This window comes from Nothobranchius furzeri, chromosome 8 (genome assembly GCF_043380555.1).
Source record: "Nothobranchius furzeri strain GRZ-AD chromosome 8, NfurGRZ-RIMD1, whole genome shotgun sequence".
Taxonomy (NCBI): domain Eukaryota; kingdom Metazoa; phylum Chordata; class Actinopteri; order Cyprinodontiformes; family Nothobranchiidae; genus Nothobranchius; species Nothobranchius furzeri.
In genome coordinates this window covers 53,783,994-53,800,648 of record NC_091748.1, presented here as the reverse complement: position 1 = coordinate 53,800,648, position 16,655 = coordinate 53,783,994, and the positions used below count along the sequence as shown (strand labels likewise).

Sequence of the window (16,655 nt, the reverse complement as noted above, 5' to 3'; positions counted from 1 at the left end):
GTAGGATAAACAAAATTAAATCCAAAAAAAGGCAGGTAGCCAAAATCCAAAAATCCAGAACATGAGAACCAAAGCCCACTTAGAGCACAAACTGGGAACGGGACAGGAAACTCACGCAGAGCACCAAAACAACACTGAACAAACAACAATGGACCGACAAGACACTGAGACAAGACAGGGCTTAAATAAACTGGGGCATGATGGGAGGCAGATGAGCTGCAGGTGTGTGGGGAGAGGACCAGGTGAAAGCAATACTTAATCAGGGAGGGAACTCACATGACCTAAGAAAAAACCTAAAAACAAGAAAAGCAACCACATAACTAATATTCTAAAGGGAAGGAAAACTATAAAGACTGGTGGGACAAAACATATAAGAGACTAATAAAATGAAAGGCTGAAACTATAAACACTGCAGAGGGATGACTAGAGAAGACTAAAGGAACACAGGACATAAGAGAGAGATTTTTGGAAGGCTGAAGACCAGGGGACAAATGAGGAGCACAAAGAGACATAAATGAGACGCAGACAATTCAATTCAAAAATACTTTATTAATCCCAGAGGGAAATTGATTGCTGTAGTAGCTCAGAATAATAATAATAATCAAGTCATCAAAGAGTTATTGTACATCACAATGGCTGTTGGCAGGAAGGATCTCCAGTAGTGGTCAGTGTTGCAGCGAAACTGAAGAAGCCTCTGACTGAAGACACTCTTCTGTTGTCGGACAGTCTTGTGAAGAGAATGCTCAGGGTTGTCCATAATTTTCTTGATTCTCTGGATAATCCTTCTTTGCATTATCTCCTCCAGTGGTTCCACAGTCTTCCCCAGAACCAGCCTTTTTTATTAGGCTGTTGAGCCTTTTCAGGTCAAAGGACACACGAGGGCGCTATGAAACACAAAAGGAGAACCTGGAGTGGGAACTGGAGGGGCTGGGGAACAAAGGGAGACAGAACATGACAGACACAATTGTTGCCACAATCCTGCTACGGTCTGACCACTAGTAAATGACCAAGGCTCCCAGGTGCTGGCTCAGGTTTGTGGCAAAATAGCGGCATTGTTTTAACCCTCCCACTGTCTTTATGGGTGACCCCGTGAGGAAAGTTTACCATTGAACAGGATTGATGGTTTATCCCTTGAGGTCCACGTGGCAGGGTTGAGTTGGTGCTCACTCCTCACCCCTGCCACATGGACCCAAGGGATAAACCATCAACCCTGCTCAACGGTCAACTTTCCTCATGGGGTCACGCCCATTAGGACGTGGGAGGGTTAAAAAAAGTGGCTTATGATGCGTTCAAGACATGCAGCTGCTCTCCAGTGGAAATCAACCCATTTGCTCTTACGTCAGCTATTAGCTGCATGACGTGCTTCACAGATTTCATGCGCCACGCTTTTGATGGAAACCCTGCATGGGCGTTAGTTATTTACCAAATGCAGCACAAACAAGCAGTGAAATAAAAAGAGAAAAGGCAACATTGTCATTACCAGGCATGTATGTGTGGGTCTCTCCAGTGAACAAAGAAACTTACAAAGACTTTTATGATGTCTTCCAAACATTTGGATTTATCAAAACATGCATTTTATCATCTTTGAGACTTAAGAAGCATTTATATTTCAGGAGGTGTTCACACGCTTTGCTACACAGGTGCGAACTATGCATCACCCCTTGCAGGTTTGCTTAGATTGTTTTTTTTTTTTATGCTTTAATGGATTTTTCACAGACTTAACTGTGCAAACTGCTGAGGAGCCGACACCGGTAATACTCCCTACTAGTGTAGTCATGCATCGCTGTGGAGGTGGAATCAGGGTCAGAAATTAACACTCGCCACTCGCCAAATGCGAGCAAATTGCTCCATTTGGCGAGTAAATTTTTGAGCTCTATCTGCCACATAGCGAGTAAATGTTTGCACCAAATTAGTTATGTTTATCAGTCATCTTACGTGGATTTCTGCTACTCCTCCCGCCTGCATGCAACGTACACAGCTTTAATTTGATGATTGCTCTTTTTGGTGAACTCATGATTTGTGTCACTTCTCCTGCTGGACACATGGGCAATCTATACTTCAAACCAGTTGGCTAATCTAGACACCGCTGACATGACTGTATTCCCTTGACATTTACAGTACTGCACCACAATCTGTCCTGTCACCACCTTGATCTCAGTGGGATTCAGATTCCACACACACCATATGGAGGATTCTTTTCCTCCCACAATAGTATTTTTTATACTGATGAAAATGACATGAATTGTCAGACAGCTGAGGAAGATCAATGAAATTGTTATTTTACAAATCATTTTGATTCAGTTTGCATGTTGAGCACGGTCAAGTATCAAACTACTTAACTTGCTCGCCCCAGCAGTTGTACCCTTAATTAGCTCTAATGTCAGTTGATGTAGTACGGCCGGCCATGCAGCTGTGGTAACAATCACTGTGTTATAAAAGCGTTATGCACGATTAAAGTGTGGCACAGAGTAGTTAAGCACTAATGGTGCTTCATGCGAAGCTGCTGAATTTACTAGACCAAATAACAACCTGACGTCCATTAAGTTTGTAGCATCATTCATTGTTCCTGTTTGCTTTAATGTATTGTGTGTTTGATTTGTATTTGATTGTTGAGAATATAGAGTATATAGTTAAAATATGTAAAAGATTTTCTTAATGATTTTTATTTTCTCTGCAAATTCTGGAGTAACACTTGAAAGGGTTATTCATGTGTTTGACCCAGAATACATCATTACTGCACATTTCTAATAGATTACTTTAACAAAGGCAACTAAAGGAAGTAAAGAACAACAACATTAAATAAACTTTCTGGGGCCATTTCAAGTACCTACCCCAGATCAGTTACTCCGTTGGTTCCTGAAAATGGTCCTCTTGGCTGGCTCGCTGAAGTGGAAACGCGCATGCTTTGAAGTTCTGGTAAAATTACCCCGAAGGTCAGATAGTAGAAACGGCCCTATGGAAAAAAGGCTAAAGTGACATGTAGGGCTTTATAGAAAGGTCCACCATAATTCCATAAAGTCCCAAAACCTCACAACACATTCTGAAATAAAACAGGTCCAACTTTTGACCTTTTTGTCATTCCAAAATAAAAACCTTTGACCCTTCCAGTACACATCTGTACTTGTGCTTTTCTGTTGCTGCTGACAGTGCAGCCTGAAGGCACCCCTTAAATTGTTGCTGAGCACGATTTCTGCTTACTTCAACAATCACCCTATTTTACTGTTGGCCCATAGTTTTGGCATTTCCATCCTTCAGACTAGCTGTAATGGAGGTAGGAAGGTCATTGGAAGTGCTTTGAAGATTTGTGAAACTGACGAAACCTTGGCTTAATGTTCACATGGGTGATAGCCTTACAGCTCTTTGTTGTAGTTTGCAGTCTGTGAGGAGCAGTTGTGAGGCTTTACTGCTCTGAGTGAAAGTCAGTGTTTGCCATGGATATTCATGAATTCATTTTTGTTTGTTGTTGTTGTAACATTGAAGGGGGTTGTGCTCTGAAATGTATATATTGTACATTTTACTGCACACTCTAATTATTCTGTCTATATTTATATTTATTGGACAGCAGCTCAGGAGGTAGAGCGGGTTATCCAGTAATTGTAAGGTTGTTGGTTAGATCCTGGCTCCCAGTAGAGAATGCTGCTGTTGTGTCCTTGGGCAAGACACCCAACCCACCTTGCCTGCTGGTGGTGGTCAGAGGGACCGGTGGCACGTGCGTTTGTCAGTCTCGCTTCCATCAGTGCACCACAGGGCAGCCTTGGCTACATTGTAGCTCACCAGTGTGTGAATGGGTGATTGTGCTGTGAAGCACTTTGGGGGGTTGTAGAACCCTAAAATGACGCTATACAAATACAGGCCAGCATTTTACAGTGTACTAATTTTTTGGACTCAAACCTGGCTTGTTCATGTTTCACCAGAATTGGTTCAGAAACTGGGCAGATGGGACAGGCCCACTCATGTTGGAGATATTTCATATGTGATGATTGATAGGTCCTCAGTGATACATCATATGTACTTTAAAAGGAGAAGAGACTATTTTGGGACCAAAAAGAACCAACAGATATAAATGCAAATGTATATGTTCTGTCACATCAGACAGTGCACAGATTCAAGACTTAACCCTTTGGGAGTTTTCTATCAACTTACTATAATCATTGTTTAGTCTTACTCTTGTGCAGTGTTTCCCAAACTTTTTTCATTGAAGACCCCCTTGCCCGTGTACAAGACAAGCCAGGACCCCCAACCCCAACTCCCAAACAAATGTGAACACGTTAACTTATTTTCATTCGTTTTTTGAACAGAAAGCCTGCCATCGTTTTTGAGCATTTATACTGTTTTTTGAAGAGTCCGAATATGGTGCTCTATGTAAACATAAACATTAACCAAAGAAAGAGTATATTCACGTCTTACATAAGGAAGAATCAGCATGTTTCTAGTTTTTTAATCTGCTCACACTGTTCTTCTCTTGCAGGTGAACCGCTCAAGTTTGACCTCAGGGGACCTGTTCACCACAGGTACTATGCTTTTTCCTTCTAACACTTGAGATATTTCAGAATAAAAACACTTAAAGAGTAAGTCACCCCCTACCAGAGTCTTACTCCACTCCCACTTCATGTTTGACAAATGCACCAAATGCTGTTGCCTGGCAGACCGAGAGGGCAAAGCCGCTTACAAATACATGCACACAGGCGCACAACGAAATGGTGACATTATAATGTACCAGCTAACGTCATAGTAGGGCTGGGTGGTATGGACCTAAACTTATATCTCAATATATTTTTGCTGAATTCCGATATACAATATATATCTCGATATTTTTCCTTCAGAAAAAATATTTACAAGTTAACTCACTTCAAGCTGTCTTGGGAAATTATATTCATAAATCAGTAGGTTAAATGCATGAAAATTTATTGATTCTTGTCAAACTTTAACCTTAGTGCCTGTTCTCTGGTACAGATGTCTGTTAACACACACACACAGTTGAGAGCTAGAGGTGTATCAAATGTCCCAAAGGCACTTTTTAATTATATATTTATAATTAATGTAAAATTATTGAAATTTCATCTAGATGTGGCCCATATTGTACATTTCTTGGTCAGAGAAAAAAATCTATAGTGTTAAACTAAATTTATGATGATGTAATTGCATCTACTGAAGAGCACATGGGTCATGCACCATGGAGTTATTAGTTGTTAAGGCAAACATGGCTGGAGTCTTACAGTATTGGCTCATATCAGCGATTATACTGTAATGACCCAGAATCTCTTGTTGCTCTTTTATGAGTATTATTTCCGGGCTGCTGTTGTCGTAACCCACGTCGTACAAACTCTTAACTTTTTCAACAGAGTCACTCTTAACAGAGTATTTACTGGCATAGCAAACCAGAGCGGAAAAAAACGGAACAACATTTCTCACCCATTGAGCTCGCTTTCAAAATAAAACGTTAACCCTATAGTTTACTATTCAAACCCTTACAATATGTTTGAGGTAATTTGGCCACTCCGGCTATCTGTAGATGTTTCCTGATTACACAGAGGAGGGAGGGGTTTGGCTTGTCTCCGCACAAGCAGGATGGAAAAACAGAACTCCGTTGGCGTTAAACGTTCCCCAAATAATTAAAAACCAGGATGCTAAATGCTAAGTTTAGAGCAGCACATTTACCCAGAGGCTCTCAGACTGAGCACACTTGTAAGAATACACGTAATAACCGCGTAGAGACAAAGCAACATGTTGCTAGCATAGCGGCTAATCGCTAGCATAACAGTTGACCAGTTATATCATATAAAGATATAAAGTCATCTTGTTTAAAAATTATATCTATATTTTAAAAATATCGATATATCGCCCAGCCTTATGTCATTGTGTACCTCTTAGCCAGTAGTGGTGGCAGATTTAAATTAAAATGCAGTGCAGAATTTTTTACCAGATGACGGCTCAACACTTTTAGGCAGAATATTTAAATTTTAACTAAAATGCACTAAAGTGCCAAATTATTGACTACACATGTCTACAGCACGATTAGACACTCATTTATATGCTTTCTCAGCAAAAAATGTTGATTTGGGCATGACTTGCTCTTTAAGTGATTTACAAGGTTTTGGGGCGACGGTGGCAGAGCAGTTTAGTGCCCTCCTAGTAACCGGAGGGCTGCAGATTTGAGACCCATCTGTTGCAGTCATTGTGTCCTTGTGCAAGATATTTACCCTGCCTTGCCTGCTGGTGATGTTTGAAATGGCTGATGGCCCCAATCAGGGACGAAATTTTGATTTCAGAAGTGGGGGGGGCACAGCAGGCTTGTGCGGATTTGGGGTGGGGGATGTTATGTAAAGACCCCTTGACACGTCACGTGCCCATCTCAATAATTTTTCCATCCTTATTGAAGTGCAGTTTTGGCTGTTGACAATGGATAGGCCATTGTAATTATTGTTTTGGGTCTTTTTTTATTGTTTTTGGTGCAACATTTTCTAACAGGGAGTGAGATTCCTTTTTTATTTAATTTTCGTTTGTTATTTTTATTCATTTAGAAGTTCTGGTTCTGGACATTTCGATGTTAAATGAAGGTTTCTTTGTTGCATTTTAAAGGGTGTACTTGCATTATTATGATATATTAACATTATATTAGTGGTTATTTTGGTCTAGATAATGTTGACAATATCGTTTATCATCAACAATTTGTTGGACAAAATATCGTCCAGCAAAATGTGTTACTTTCCCAGGCCTAGTCAAAAGTATAAAAATTATTTATACATAAACGGTCCTCCTGAGATCTGGCCGTTTGTTCATTTGCTGTGTTAGAGGACATGCTGAACTAATGTTTTACACATGATCATCACCCTAACATTTGAGTGTATAAAAACATATTAAATATGTTTTTCCCCTTAAAAGTGTTTAAACAGTTGTTGCATTTCAACACACAAAAAAAATGGAAAAAATAAGATAAATCTAATGAAAAGTGTACATCTTTGACATTAAGCTTAAAAAAATCTGTTGATGATGATGATACTGTTCATTTTTCAGAGCTTTTTAATGTGAAAATATGCATTGCAATAGATAAGTTTACAATAAAGTTAAATGATAAGAGTTTTGAAGTTACACTTCTACTACTACTAGTAATAATAATTATGATGATAATAGTAATAATAAAAAAATAATAATTATAATAATACGAATAAATTGTGTCTGAGGAGTCAGTTATGTGGAGGAGATGAGTTTGTAAAAGTTAGTTTTGAGTATGTTTGTGAAGGAGGAGGTGAGTCTGAGCTTAATGCAGGGGTGTCACATGTTCCAACTTACGTTTTGACTTTGAAAGAAGTCTCTTATATCCACTTTTCGTTTTCTTGACATGCTGCCTCCTGGCTGTGCATAACTACCAAAGACTCACAAATGAACACTTATTCAAATGTTATGTAATGGAAGCTGAGCTGAGCTCTGATATTACACAGCGTCTAGTTGACGATGTGACTCAGTACCGGTGTTCCCTAGCGGCTCCAAACTAGCAGAACAACGTGAGCACGTTCTGACTGTTTACAACTTGAGTGACAGCAGCAACAGCCAATAATACGTTAGCAAGTATCAGCAGAGCCAATAGATTAGCTTTTGGGCGGGTCTAATAGTAAACCGGTTTCCGTTTCGGTCCTAGTGCTCAACCAAATCCATTTAATGGAGCGTAACATTGTTTTTGGACGGAAAAAAGTGCAGGGGACCAAAACTGCCTTTTGAAAAAGTGGGGGGGACATGTCCCACCCGTCCCCCCCCCAAAATTACGTCCCAGGCCCCAATCCTCGGCAGCATCTCTTATGTCGGTGCACATAAGGGCACATGTGGCTACAATGTAGTTTATCACCACCGGCAGCATGTGAATATGTGTGCTTGGGTGGATGATTGTGCAGTAAAGTGCCTTGGGGGGTTATAGAACCCTAGGATGTGCTAAATCAAAACTTAAAATCTCAACTTACATCCACCGCCCAACATCTGACTTTCACATGTTTATCGATTTAGCCCATCTTGTAATCTATTTGGCACATATCTCCCTCTGAACATGGACTAATGCACTATTTGTCATGCCACATCATTAAAGATGGAGGCACATGCAGTTATGTTTGTAGCACCACACAGATTAATGGTCAAAAGGCACAATGAGAGTAATAAGTAAGATCAACAGAAAAAAGGATCTCAGGACCAAGTTGGTGTAAATTTCTTTAATGGTGGTACTTTATGGTGTTACTTCTTTGTATGATGTGTTGAATAACACAACTACCTAGTCTGGCCAGCTATGCCAATGCTTCCTTATGGGAAGCAAAGGGCCTGGTAACACTTCCATTCAAATAACCCCACTCCCTGAGAATTCTAACCGAGCCAATCAACACTGAGCAGCGTATGTCACACACCACAATGCTCAGTTTCTCATAAACAACCAAGAGGGCATCTGAAGAAGAGGCTCTTTGCTCTGTTCTAAATGACTTGGACATGTCTTTAAAACCACAAGAAGCACTAAAAGTTTTTCTTCTAACGAAAGATTTTTGCACTGCGTTTGAGAGCAGGGGGGTAATAGCGCATGGAACTTTTCAGTGTTGTGCATCGGCCGTGAGTATGATTTCATAGCCGTGGCACTAGAATTTCAGGCGTGGCGCAAAGGGGAAACACTGCGTTTTCAGAGATAATGAATCATTTTATCTCTGTTATATATAATATCACATTTGGCAGACTGCTATTTTGGCAGTTTACAGTCGTCTTGTATCTCTGAATCCCACCCTGCTGCCCATTTCAGTTGCGTGAAGGCACCAAGGATACTTTGAAGTTTTTTCTCTGGCCCACAGGCATTTCTGAATGAGAGTGAGTGAAGAAATCATCCAACTCTGGGGGTGTATTTTATTTTTTTCATTCAAATTCAAAGCCTAAATTAGGTAGCTTATTCAGTCATTGAGCAGTCACCATCCATACAGACAGATGGATATCTCTGCATGGAAGGTGATGATGCACATGTGATGTCACATCCTGTCTTATCTTGTTACGGCTTCCCTGAGGAGTTTTGCATTTCTCACACTTCTGCTCACTTCTACAGCTATCCCTTGTGGTTTTGGGAGCGTGTGCATCTCTCTCTTTTGTTTTTTTTTTTGTTTTGTTTTTTTTGCAAATGTTTGTTACAAAGGCTGGCAGATTCACACTACAGTGGCACGTTCACTGTTCTGTGGTGATTCTGCCATCTGTGTCACTCGAGCTCCTGCAGGCTCCTGACCAAGCCTCCACTACAGATTTTTTTCTTCTCTCAAATCAGCATGCCTGCCAAGACAGACCTTAAGCAGGACATACCTTTGTCCTCATCTGGGTGTGTATAGAGGGACATCTGAGGAGATCTGAGGTTCAGAATGAGCACAGGTTGGAATCTGTCTGCTTTTCTATAACAAGAGAGTAAAGCCAAATGTCTCCTCACTTTGTCAGCTCAGCGCTGACCTCTACTTGCTTTAGAGGTAGCTCTGTTTTAACTCTAGCTGGTGCTGAGCTTGCACTTTTCCTTAAAATAATGCAGTAGCATCTAAATGTGAGGATGTTAAGTACCAGAGGTCCACCATGACCGACAGGATGAGGTAGAGGAGAGTCAGTTTCAGCTGGAGGGGTCCACCGTAGGATCTTTCTCCTGCAGTTACCAAGGTGGTTGAGTTAGCGCTAACTTTATTTATCATAGAATGAAGAGTGTTTTAGCTACACTCACCATGGCAACAAAGCTGTGCTGGATGTGTGCCAGCTTCTCTTTATACACCTCAAATCTCCTGTCAGTGTGGACTAACTGTAGCTGTCTTCTTTAAGCATTTGTATCCTTGAATAGTTGCAGTTATTAAGGAAGATTCAACTGCTTGTTTTTGTATTTGACAAGTTCATTAGCTTTATTTTATCCTGCAATCAAAGGCTCAATTAATAAGTGACAAGTCAACACAATTTCATGTCCAAATCGAATTGCCAGGTTTCTGTTAGAAAATGTAGAAATACTTTCTACAAGTGTACTTTCCAAAGTATTCATTTTTTTACTTCAAAGATGCAGTATTTAAGAATATAGTGAGAATTTTACTGTGAGAAAATCCCAAAAGAGTCTAATGTTTCAGTCATTTATAAAGGAAGGTAATACTGAAACATGTTTCATATCCAGCTGGCTGCAGGGACTGTCAGTTTTTCTCCTTTCAAGCCAAAGGAAGGAGGGGAGTAACTACTGTCAACCATCAGTGTGTGTGGGGTCACCGTGTCTCCTGTTTAGCTAGTGCTGCAGCACCGACAATTGTAATTTGACGACGGCCGGCAAAATGCTCCAGAGTTGTTGTTAGAGAGAGAGGTGTTAAAGTGGTTGCAGTAACTTTTACCACAGTATGCCATTTTTACTTATTTTCTACATAATGCACCATAATGCACCTGTAAAGTCTATAGAGAATAATTTAAACATAAACATTACTAAAGTTGTTTACCTGTTTGTAGAACCTCTGCTGTTACTTTCTTGTGTCAGATCCATAGTGTGTGTTTTAAAGACGAGGCGACAAAACCGACGTCCTGTTTTGGGTTGGAGACGACCAGCAAATTTCAGAAAACAGATTAGAGTGATTTTATCTGTACATGGTGAGAATTAGCAGCTCAGCTGGAACAGAAAACATTTCTGGTGCTCAACATGAGCACATTCAGCAGATCAAAACACTGTTGCACCTTGTTTGTATAGATTTCAAGCTTTACTGCAGTGGATAACACATTTAAATAAAGATTATCCGTTTACTGCTGCAGCATTTAAAACAAAATCCAGACTAAACTGCATCACTAAGTTTGCTTTTATCTCTAATAAATTTATTTGTATGGCGCAAAGGTTCTACAACCCCCCAAGGTGCTTCACAACAAAGTCATTTACCTATTCACACATACATTCACACGCTGGTGATGATGAGTTACATTGTAGCCACAGCTGCCCTTGGGTGAACTGATGGATGAGACAGCCGAGCACTGGCGCCACCAGTTCCTCCGGCCACCACCAAAAATGCATGAATGTCTCTTGTTTACATTTAACCACCTTTGTGTCTAACTCCGCTATCATTCTTTTGTCTCGTGTTCTTTCACAGCTGCTGACAATACTGCTCTTGTCTCTGCTTAATCTATTTTTGTATTTTCTTGAATGGTATTTGGAGACTAAAGAGTGGCCATGTTTGTGTATAATTATTTGACCGTGCTGTATACAAAACAAAGACAATTCAGTATGGAGAGAACTTGCAGAGGAAACACTGTACATGCTGAGCTCGGCCCTCCTGACCTTGGCTTTGAGATCTGGAAGGGATGAAAACCAAGTTAGCTTCACAAGCATCAGGCACCATGGGAAGATTGAGAATAGTCTGACTTGAATGATTGCGCCCTGACTCAGCAGGCAGAACTTTTCTTTGTTTACAGATGGGCTGAGTACTTCAGAGCTAAATAGTTGTGAAAAAGAAGTAGACAGGCAGCTGTTCTCTGTGCAGGCAGGAGGGAAAGACAACTTGTTATGCAGAAAGCCCCGAAACAGTGAATGATGACTCTGACAGACACACTCTGAGATGCTGCATTTTCACTGGCAGAACCCCGTCTAGAGAAAGAGACGTCTTCAAACGTCTTCACATAGCTGTCTGTGCCTGTGGGACATTTAGCCCTTGGGGAGAGGTGGAATCAGTGTTTTATTAAGAAATATGTAGAAGAAGATTATGTTTTGTCTTGCCTAGAAGTGAGTCTCACCATAGATCTGCAACCATTTTATAGCATGGAAGTATGATTAAACTCCTTCTTGCAGGATTTTGAAATGATTTTGCAGTCATGGATTTCCATGTCACTGATTTGTTCTCATGTTGTGTTTTAATTCACAGGAAGTGCACAGATGTGGCATGCTGCATGATCTTTGTCACTGTTATCCTAGGCTACATCGCTCTGGGTACTGTGGGTAAGTTTGCTACTCAGCTGAATCACACAAAGTTTTGTTGTTTCCAGTGAAATGCCCGGTTCTTTATGAGTGGGTGAGTTCAGATCCATAGGATGTGTCACTCTTTGATTACATCAGTAAAGCCTAGTTCACACAGCAGCATTTTGAAATTGTTGGACAATTTTCAAAACATGAGAGGCTTCATATGTGGTGAATAGAAATCACACAGCAAAAACTACTAACCAAGCACAAACCAAACATTTCACGGTCAGACAGGAAATCTTGTAAATCCTCTTGATATCGAGTATGACTAGAGTAAACTAACATGGCTGAGGAGAATCACTCGGTGAGCTTTCGTCACCTTGCCTTCTGACTGGCTGCAGGTCACATTCAACAGGTAGTGGGCTTGTTTGTCCTTGAAGTTGGAGCAAGACAGTCCAACACTTTAAATGTCCCCGACTTATTATCGAAGCGGTCTTAATGTCCATCTGAGCAGAGCTCTCTTAACACACCACACATGGTAGGATTATCTGATAGTATTATTTTTTAGAGCAATTATGGTAATCGGGTTCTTCCTTAAGATTTTCACAAGTGGGTAAATCAGGTAAAAAATCTGCACGATTATCTTTTCATGTGAGCCGGAGCTAAAGGAGCCTGTTTCTGTGGGAAATATATAAATTATCTTCCCTTTGAACAACTTTGTTACGTTTATTCCGTGTTTTTTTTTATCCGATTTTATTTTTTGTGGTTCTTCATCATACGCAGGGCAAATAAAGCTTGTTTTTACCTTTGCTGACATGTTTCGACGTCTACTGCCGCCTTCATCTAAAAACAAGACATCAGAGCTAACGTGTGGAGTCACGTACAAAATCATAGTCCACCATGACCGACAGGATGAGGTAGATAGTCAGTTTCAGCTGGAGGTGCCCACCTCCAATGTCACCGACATTGTGACATCATAATGTACCAGTTTACATCATAGCATACCTCTTAGCCAATAGCGGTGGCAGATTTAAATTCAAATGCAGTGAAGAGTTTTTACCTGACAACGGCACAACACTGACAGTTTCAGGCAGAAAATTTAAATTTTAACTAAAATGCACTAAAGTGCAAAACTATTGACTACACGTGTTTGCAGCATGATTAGACACGTATTTATATAGTTTATCAGAAAAAAATAGTTGATTTGGGGGTGACTTGCTCTTTAAACACAAACACAGTTTAAAATAGGTGGAAAAATCCCTTTAATATGTTGGGTCATGTTGTGACAAAGCCACCAGAGAATATTCTTTTCACGGTTGTTTTTTACCGTTCTTACTATTTTTACTTTGTTTCTTCATGCATAAACCCACATGTTTATTTCTATAGGAAACATTATTTCTGATTGGCTTAATGAACTGTGAATTGGAATGTTTATTATGTGAAGTGCCTTGAGACGACTCTTGTCGTGATTTGGCGCTAAATAAATCAACTTGACTTGACTTGACTTGACTATAACAACAAGAGTGCATGGCACATTTCATTTCTGCAGTTTCTCACACAAAAGAAGTAGTGAACCACAAAGTGTGTACAAACGGCATCCCAGTGTTGTGATCTGAGTACCGTCTGTGGCAGCAGGCTGTCCGGAGAATCATGTCTTAATTTAGGCTTGGGGAGGATTTCCTGTTTACCAATAATTCTGACACAAAGCAGCCATGACAGTTCAGATATAAACCAATATATAAGCACTGAGTTAAAATGAGATAATGATTTTCTCCCACATGCTCCTTATTGAGGCTTGTATGTTGTGTATGTTTGTTTTCTCGTGTTAAGGTTAATGCTTGTATTTAGCCCATATCTGAAACACATTCAGTCACTGTTGTCGGGTTATTTTATTTCAGAGAAGTCAAAACAAATAAATAGCGTTTGTGCCTAGCTGTTCATGAGCATTGATGTTTTACCAAAGTGTATTTCTCTAAGATGTGTTTGGATGAGCACACTCCTAAGACTCAAAATGTCTGATCTGGCTCCAATAAAAAGCTTTGGTTTGCAGCTTGGATCCACGGTGACCCCAGGAAGATTGTCTATCCAACGGACAGCCAGGGTCAGTTTTGTGGCCAGCAGAACACCTCTAATGCGTGAGTGGAAATGAAATATCAGCTTCCTGAATCACCAGACAGCAGAATAATTATGTCATCTGTAGAATCTGTCTGCGTTTTTATTCTTATCTTCAAACTCTAAATAGGCTCTTGACTACTGAGCAGTGCACATTTCTGATTAATCCTGGGAAGTGTTACTACACACCACACTGTGTGTGTGTGTGTGTGTGTGTGTGTGTGTGTGTGTGTGTGTGTGTGTGTGTGTGTGTGTGTGTGTGTGTGTGTGTGTGTGTGTGTGTGTGTGTGTGTGTGTGTGTGTGTGTGTGTGTGTGTGTGTGCGTGTGTGTGTGTGTGTGCGTGTGCGTGCGCTGATAAATCACTGCGCTGTAATGGACTCGGATCTGTTTAATCTAAATCTTCTCTTTGTCTGGGTCTTTTTTGTCTTCAGAGACAAAGCCATATTATTCTACTTCAACATGCTGAAATGTGCCAATCCTGTGGTTTTAATTAACCTCCAGTGCCCTACAACTCAGGTAAGAGTCTGAACGAAGCCCTCGCCGTACAATGCTTCTACACTTCTCTCCAGTTTTTCTGCCATGCCCGATTATGTTAGGCTGATTCTCATTTAGAGACTGTGCTGCTTCCTTCAGCTCTGCGTCTCCAAGTGCCCTGACAGATTTGCCACACTCCTGGATGTTTCGACTACCGACAGCTGGGACTATTACAAGCAATTCTGCAAGCGTGGCTTTAAAACTGGCAGTAAGGTTAGTGACAGGTTGCAACTCACTTTTGTTTTTTGTTTTGGTTTTTTTCCAAACTGAAAGTTGGGTAAGTGGTTCAATTTTGTAATATTAATTTCTGAGGAATCCTCTATGTCGGCCATTTTCACCAATTTTATCAAGAGTCGTTGTAGTAAAGAGCTCATTTGCACATGTGTTTTAGAAGCAGGCAGAAGTGAGTTAGCATCCACTCATGAAGAAGAAGAAAGAAGAAAATATCATCTATAGCGCCTCTCAAGATAAAAATCACGAGGCGCTTCACAAAAACAAAAAATTTAAAAATATAAAAAATAATTTGGAAAATTGTTAAAAATATATTTCAAATGAGCAAAAAAAAGACAATTGTGATTAAAAATGTTAAAGTGAGTGAATAGGAAAGAGGGAAATCAGAGGATCCTGAGGAAGGTGGAATAGGTGGGGAGAGCAGAATAAAGAGAGAGGGGTTGAAGAAGGTCATACAAAAGCCAGCTTGAACAAGTGAGTCTTCAGCTGCTTTTTAAAGGAGACCACTGAGTTCACTGATCTCAGGCTCAGGGGGAGAGAGTTCCAGAGTCTGGGGGCCACAGCAGCAAATGATCTGTCACCTTTGGTCTTTAGCCTGGTGCTGCACAACCAGTAGGCTTTGGTCACTGGACCTCAGGGACCTGCTGGGGGTGTAGGGACTGAGAAGATCACCAATGTAAGATGGTGCTTGTCCATGTAAGGCCCTATAGACCAGAACCAGGATCTTGCAATGAACCCTGAAGTTGACTGGCAGCCAATGAAGCTGGAGGAGAAGCGGGGTGATGTGGGTGTGTTTGGAGGACTTGGTCAGAAGCCGAGCACAGGCATTCTGAACCACCTGCAGACGGTTCAGGGAGGTTTTGCTCAGACACGTGAAAAGAGAGTTACAGTAGTCTAAGCGTGAGGAGATGAAGGTGTGGATAACTGTCTTAAGTTCAGAGCGGGACAGAATGGAACTCAGCTTAGCAATGTTCCTGAGATGGAAGAATGAAGAGCGAACAAGAGAACTGACATGAGAATCCAGGGTGAGAGCTGGGTCAAAGGTCACGCCAAGATTCCTGATGGAAGATTTGGTGTGAGAAACAAGCTGACCAAGAGTGTCTCTGACTTTGAGAACCAGCTTGTCTGGGGCACAGATGAGGATCTCAGTCTTATCTTCATTCAGCTGAAGAAAGCTCCCAGCCATCCAGGTTTTGATAGAGTCTAAGCAGGAGTGTAACAGCTGCAGCTTAGACATCTCATGGTGCTTAAAGGAGATGTACAGTTGGATGCCATCTGCATAAAGATGGTAGGAGATTCCTTTGAAGGAGCTCAGGATGTGCTGAAGAGGAAGCAGATAGAGGAGGAAGAGCTGAGGCCCCAGCACAGAACCTTGTGGCACACCGTGGGTAAGGGAGGTGGTGGAGGACCTAAACTTGGAGACGGCCACAGAAAAGGAGCGCTCAGAGAGATAAGAGGAGAACCACTCCAGAGCAGATCCTGATAGGCCTACCCAGTCTCTCAGCCTCTCCAGTAGCAGGTGGTGGTCAACAGTGTCAAAGGCTGCAGTCAGGTCCAGCAGGACTAGAACAGAACAGTTCCCTGCATCACTGTGAGTCAGAAGGTCATTAGAGACCCTAAGAAGAGCTGTTTCAGTAGAATGAGCTCTTTGAAAACCTTACTGGAAGCTATCATAGATGTTATGTTCATCAAGAGTAGCTGTGAGTTGTTTAGCCACAACCTTTTCCAAGATCTTGGAGATGAACGGAAGTTTAGAGATGGGTCTGAAGCTGCTATGGAGAGAGGGGTCAAGACTCGGTTTTTTAAGAAGCGGGTGGATTACAGCGATCTTAAAGTAAACAGGGACCTGACCAGAAACCAGAGAAGCATTATTTATAGAGAGCACGCTGG

At 41.1% G+C, this 16,655-nt stretch overlaps 1 protein-coding gene across 2 annotated transcripts in view; it reads left to right on the top strand.

Moving 5' to 3' along the window:
* slc44a5b (solute carrier family 44 member 5b) overlaps window positions 1–16,655 on the top strand; it is a 55,519-nt gene that overhangs the window by 20,665 nt on the left and 18,199 nt on the right. For both annotated transcript variants that reach the window (XM_054729971.2, XM_054729970.2), the window contains exons 2-6: window positions 4,469–4,511; window positions 11,853–11,926; window positions 13,938–14,022; window positions 14,432–14,516; window positions 14,634–14,747. In XM_054729971.2, coding sequence (XP_054585946.2) covers window positions 4,469–4,511; window positions 11,853–11,926; window positions 13,938–14,022; window positions 14,432–14,516; window positions 14,634–14,747 — 401 coding nt within the window. The remainder of the gene's footprint in view (window positions 1–4,468; window positions 4,512–11,852; window positions 11,927–13,937; window positions 14,023–14,431; window positions 14,517–14,633; window positions 14,748–16,655) is intronic.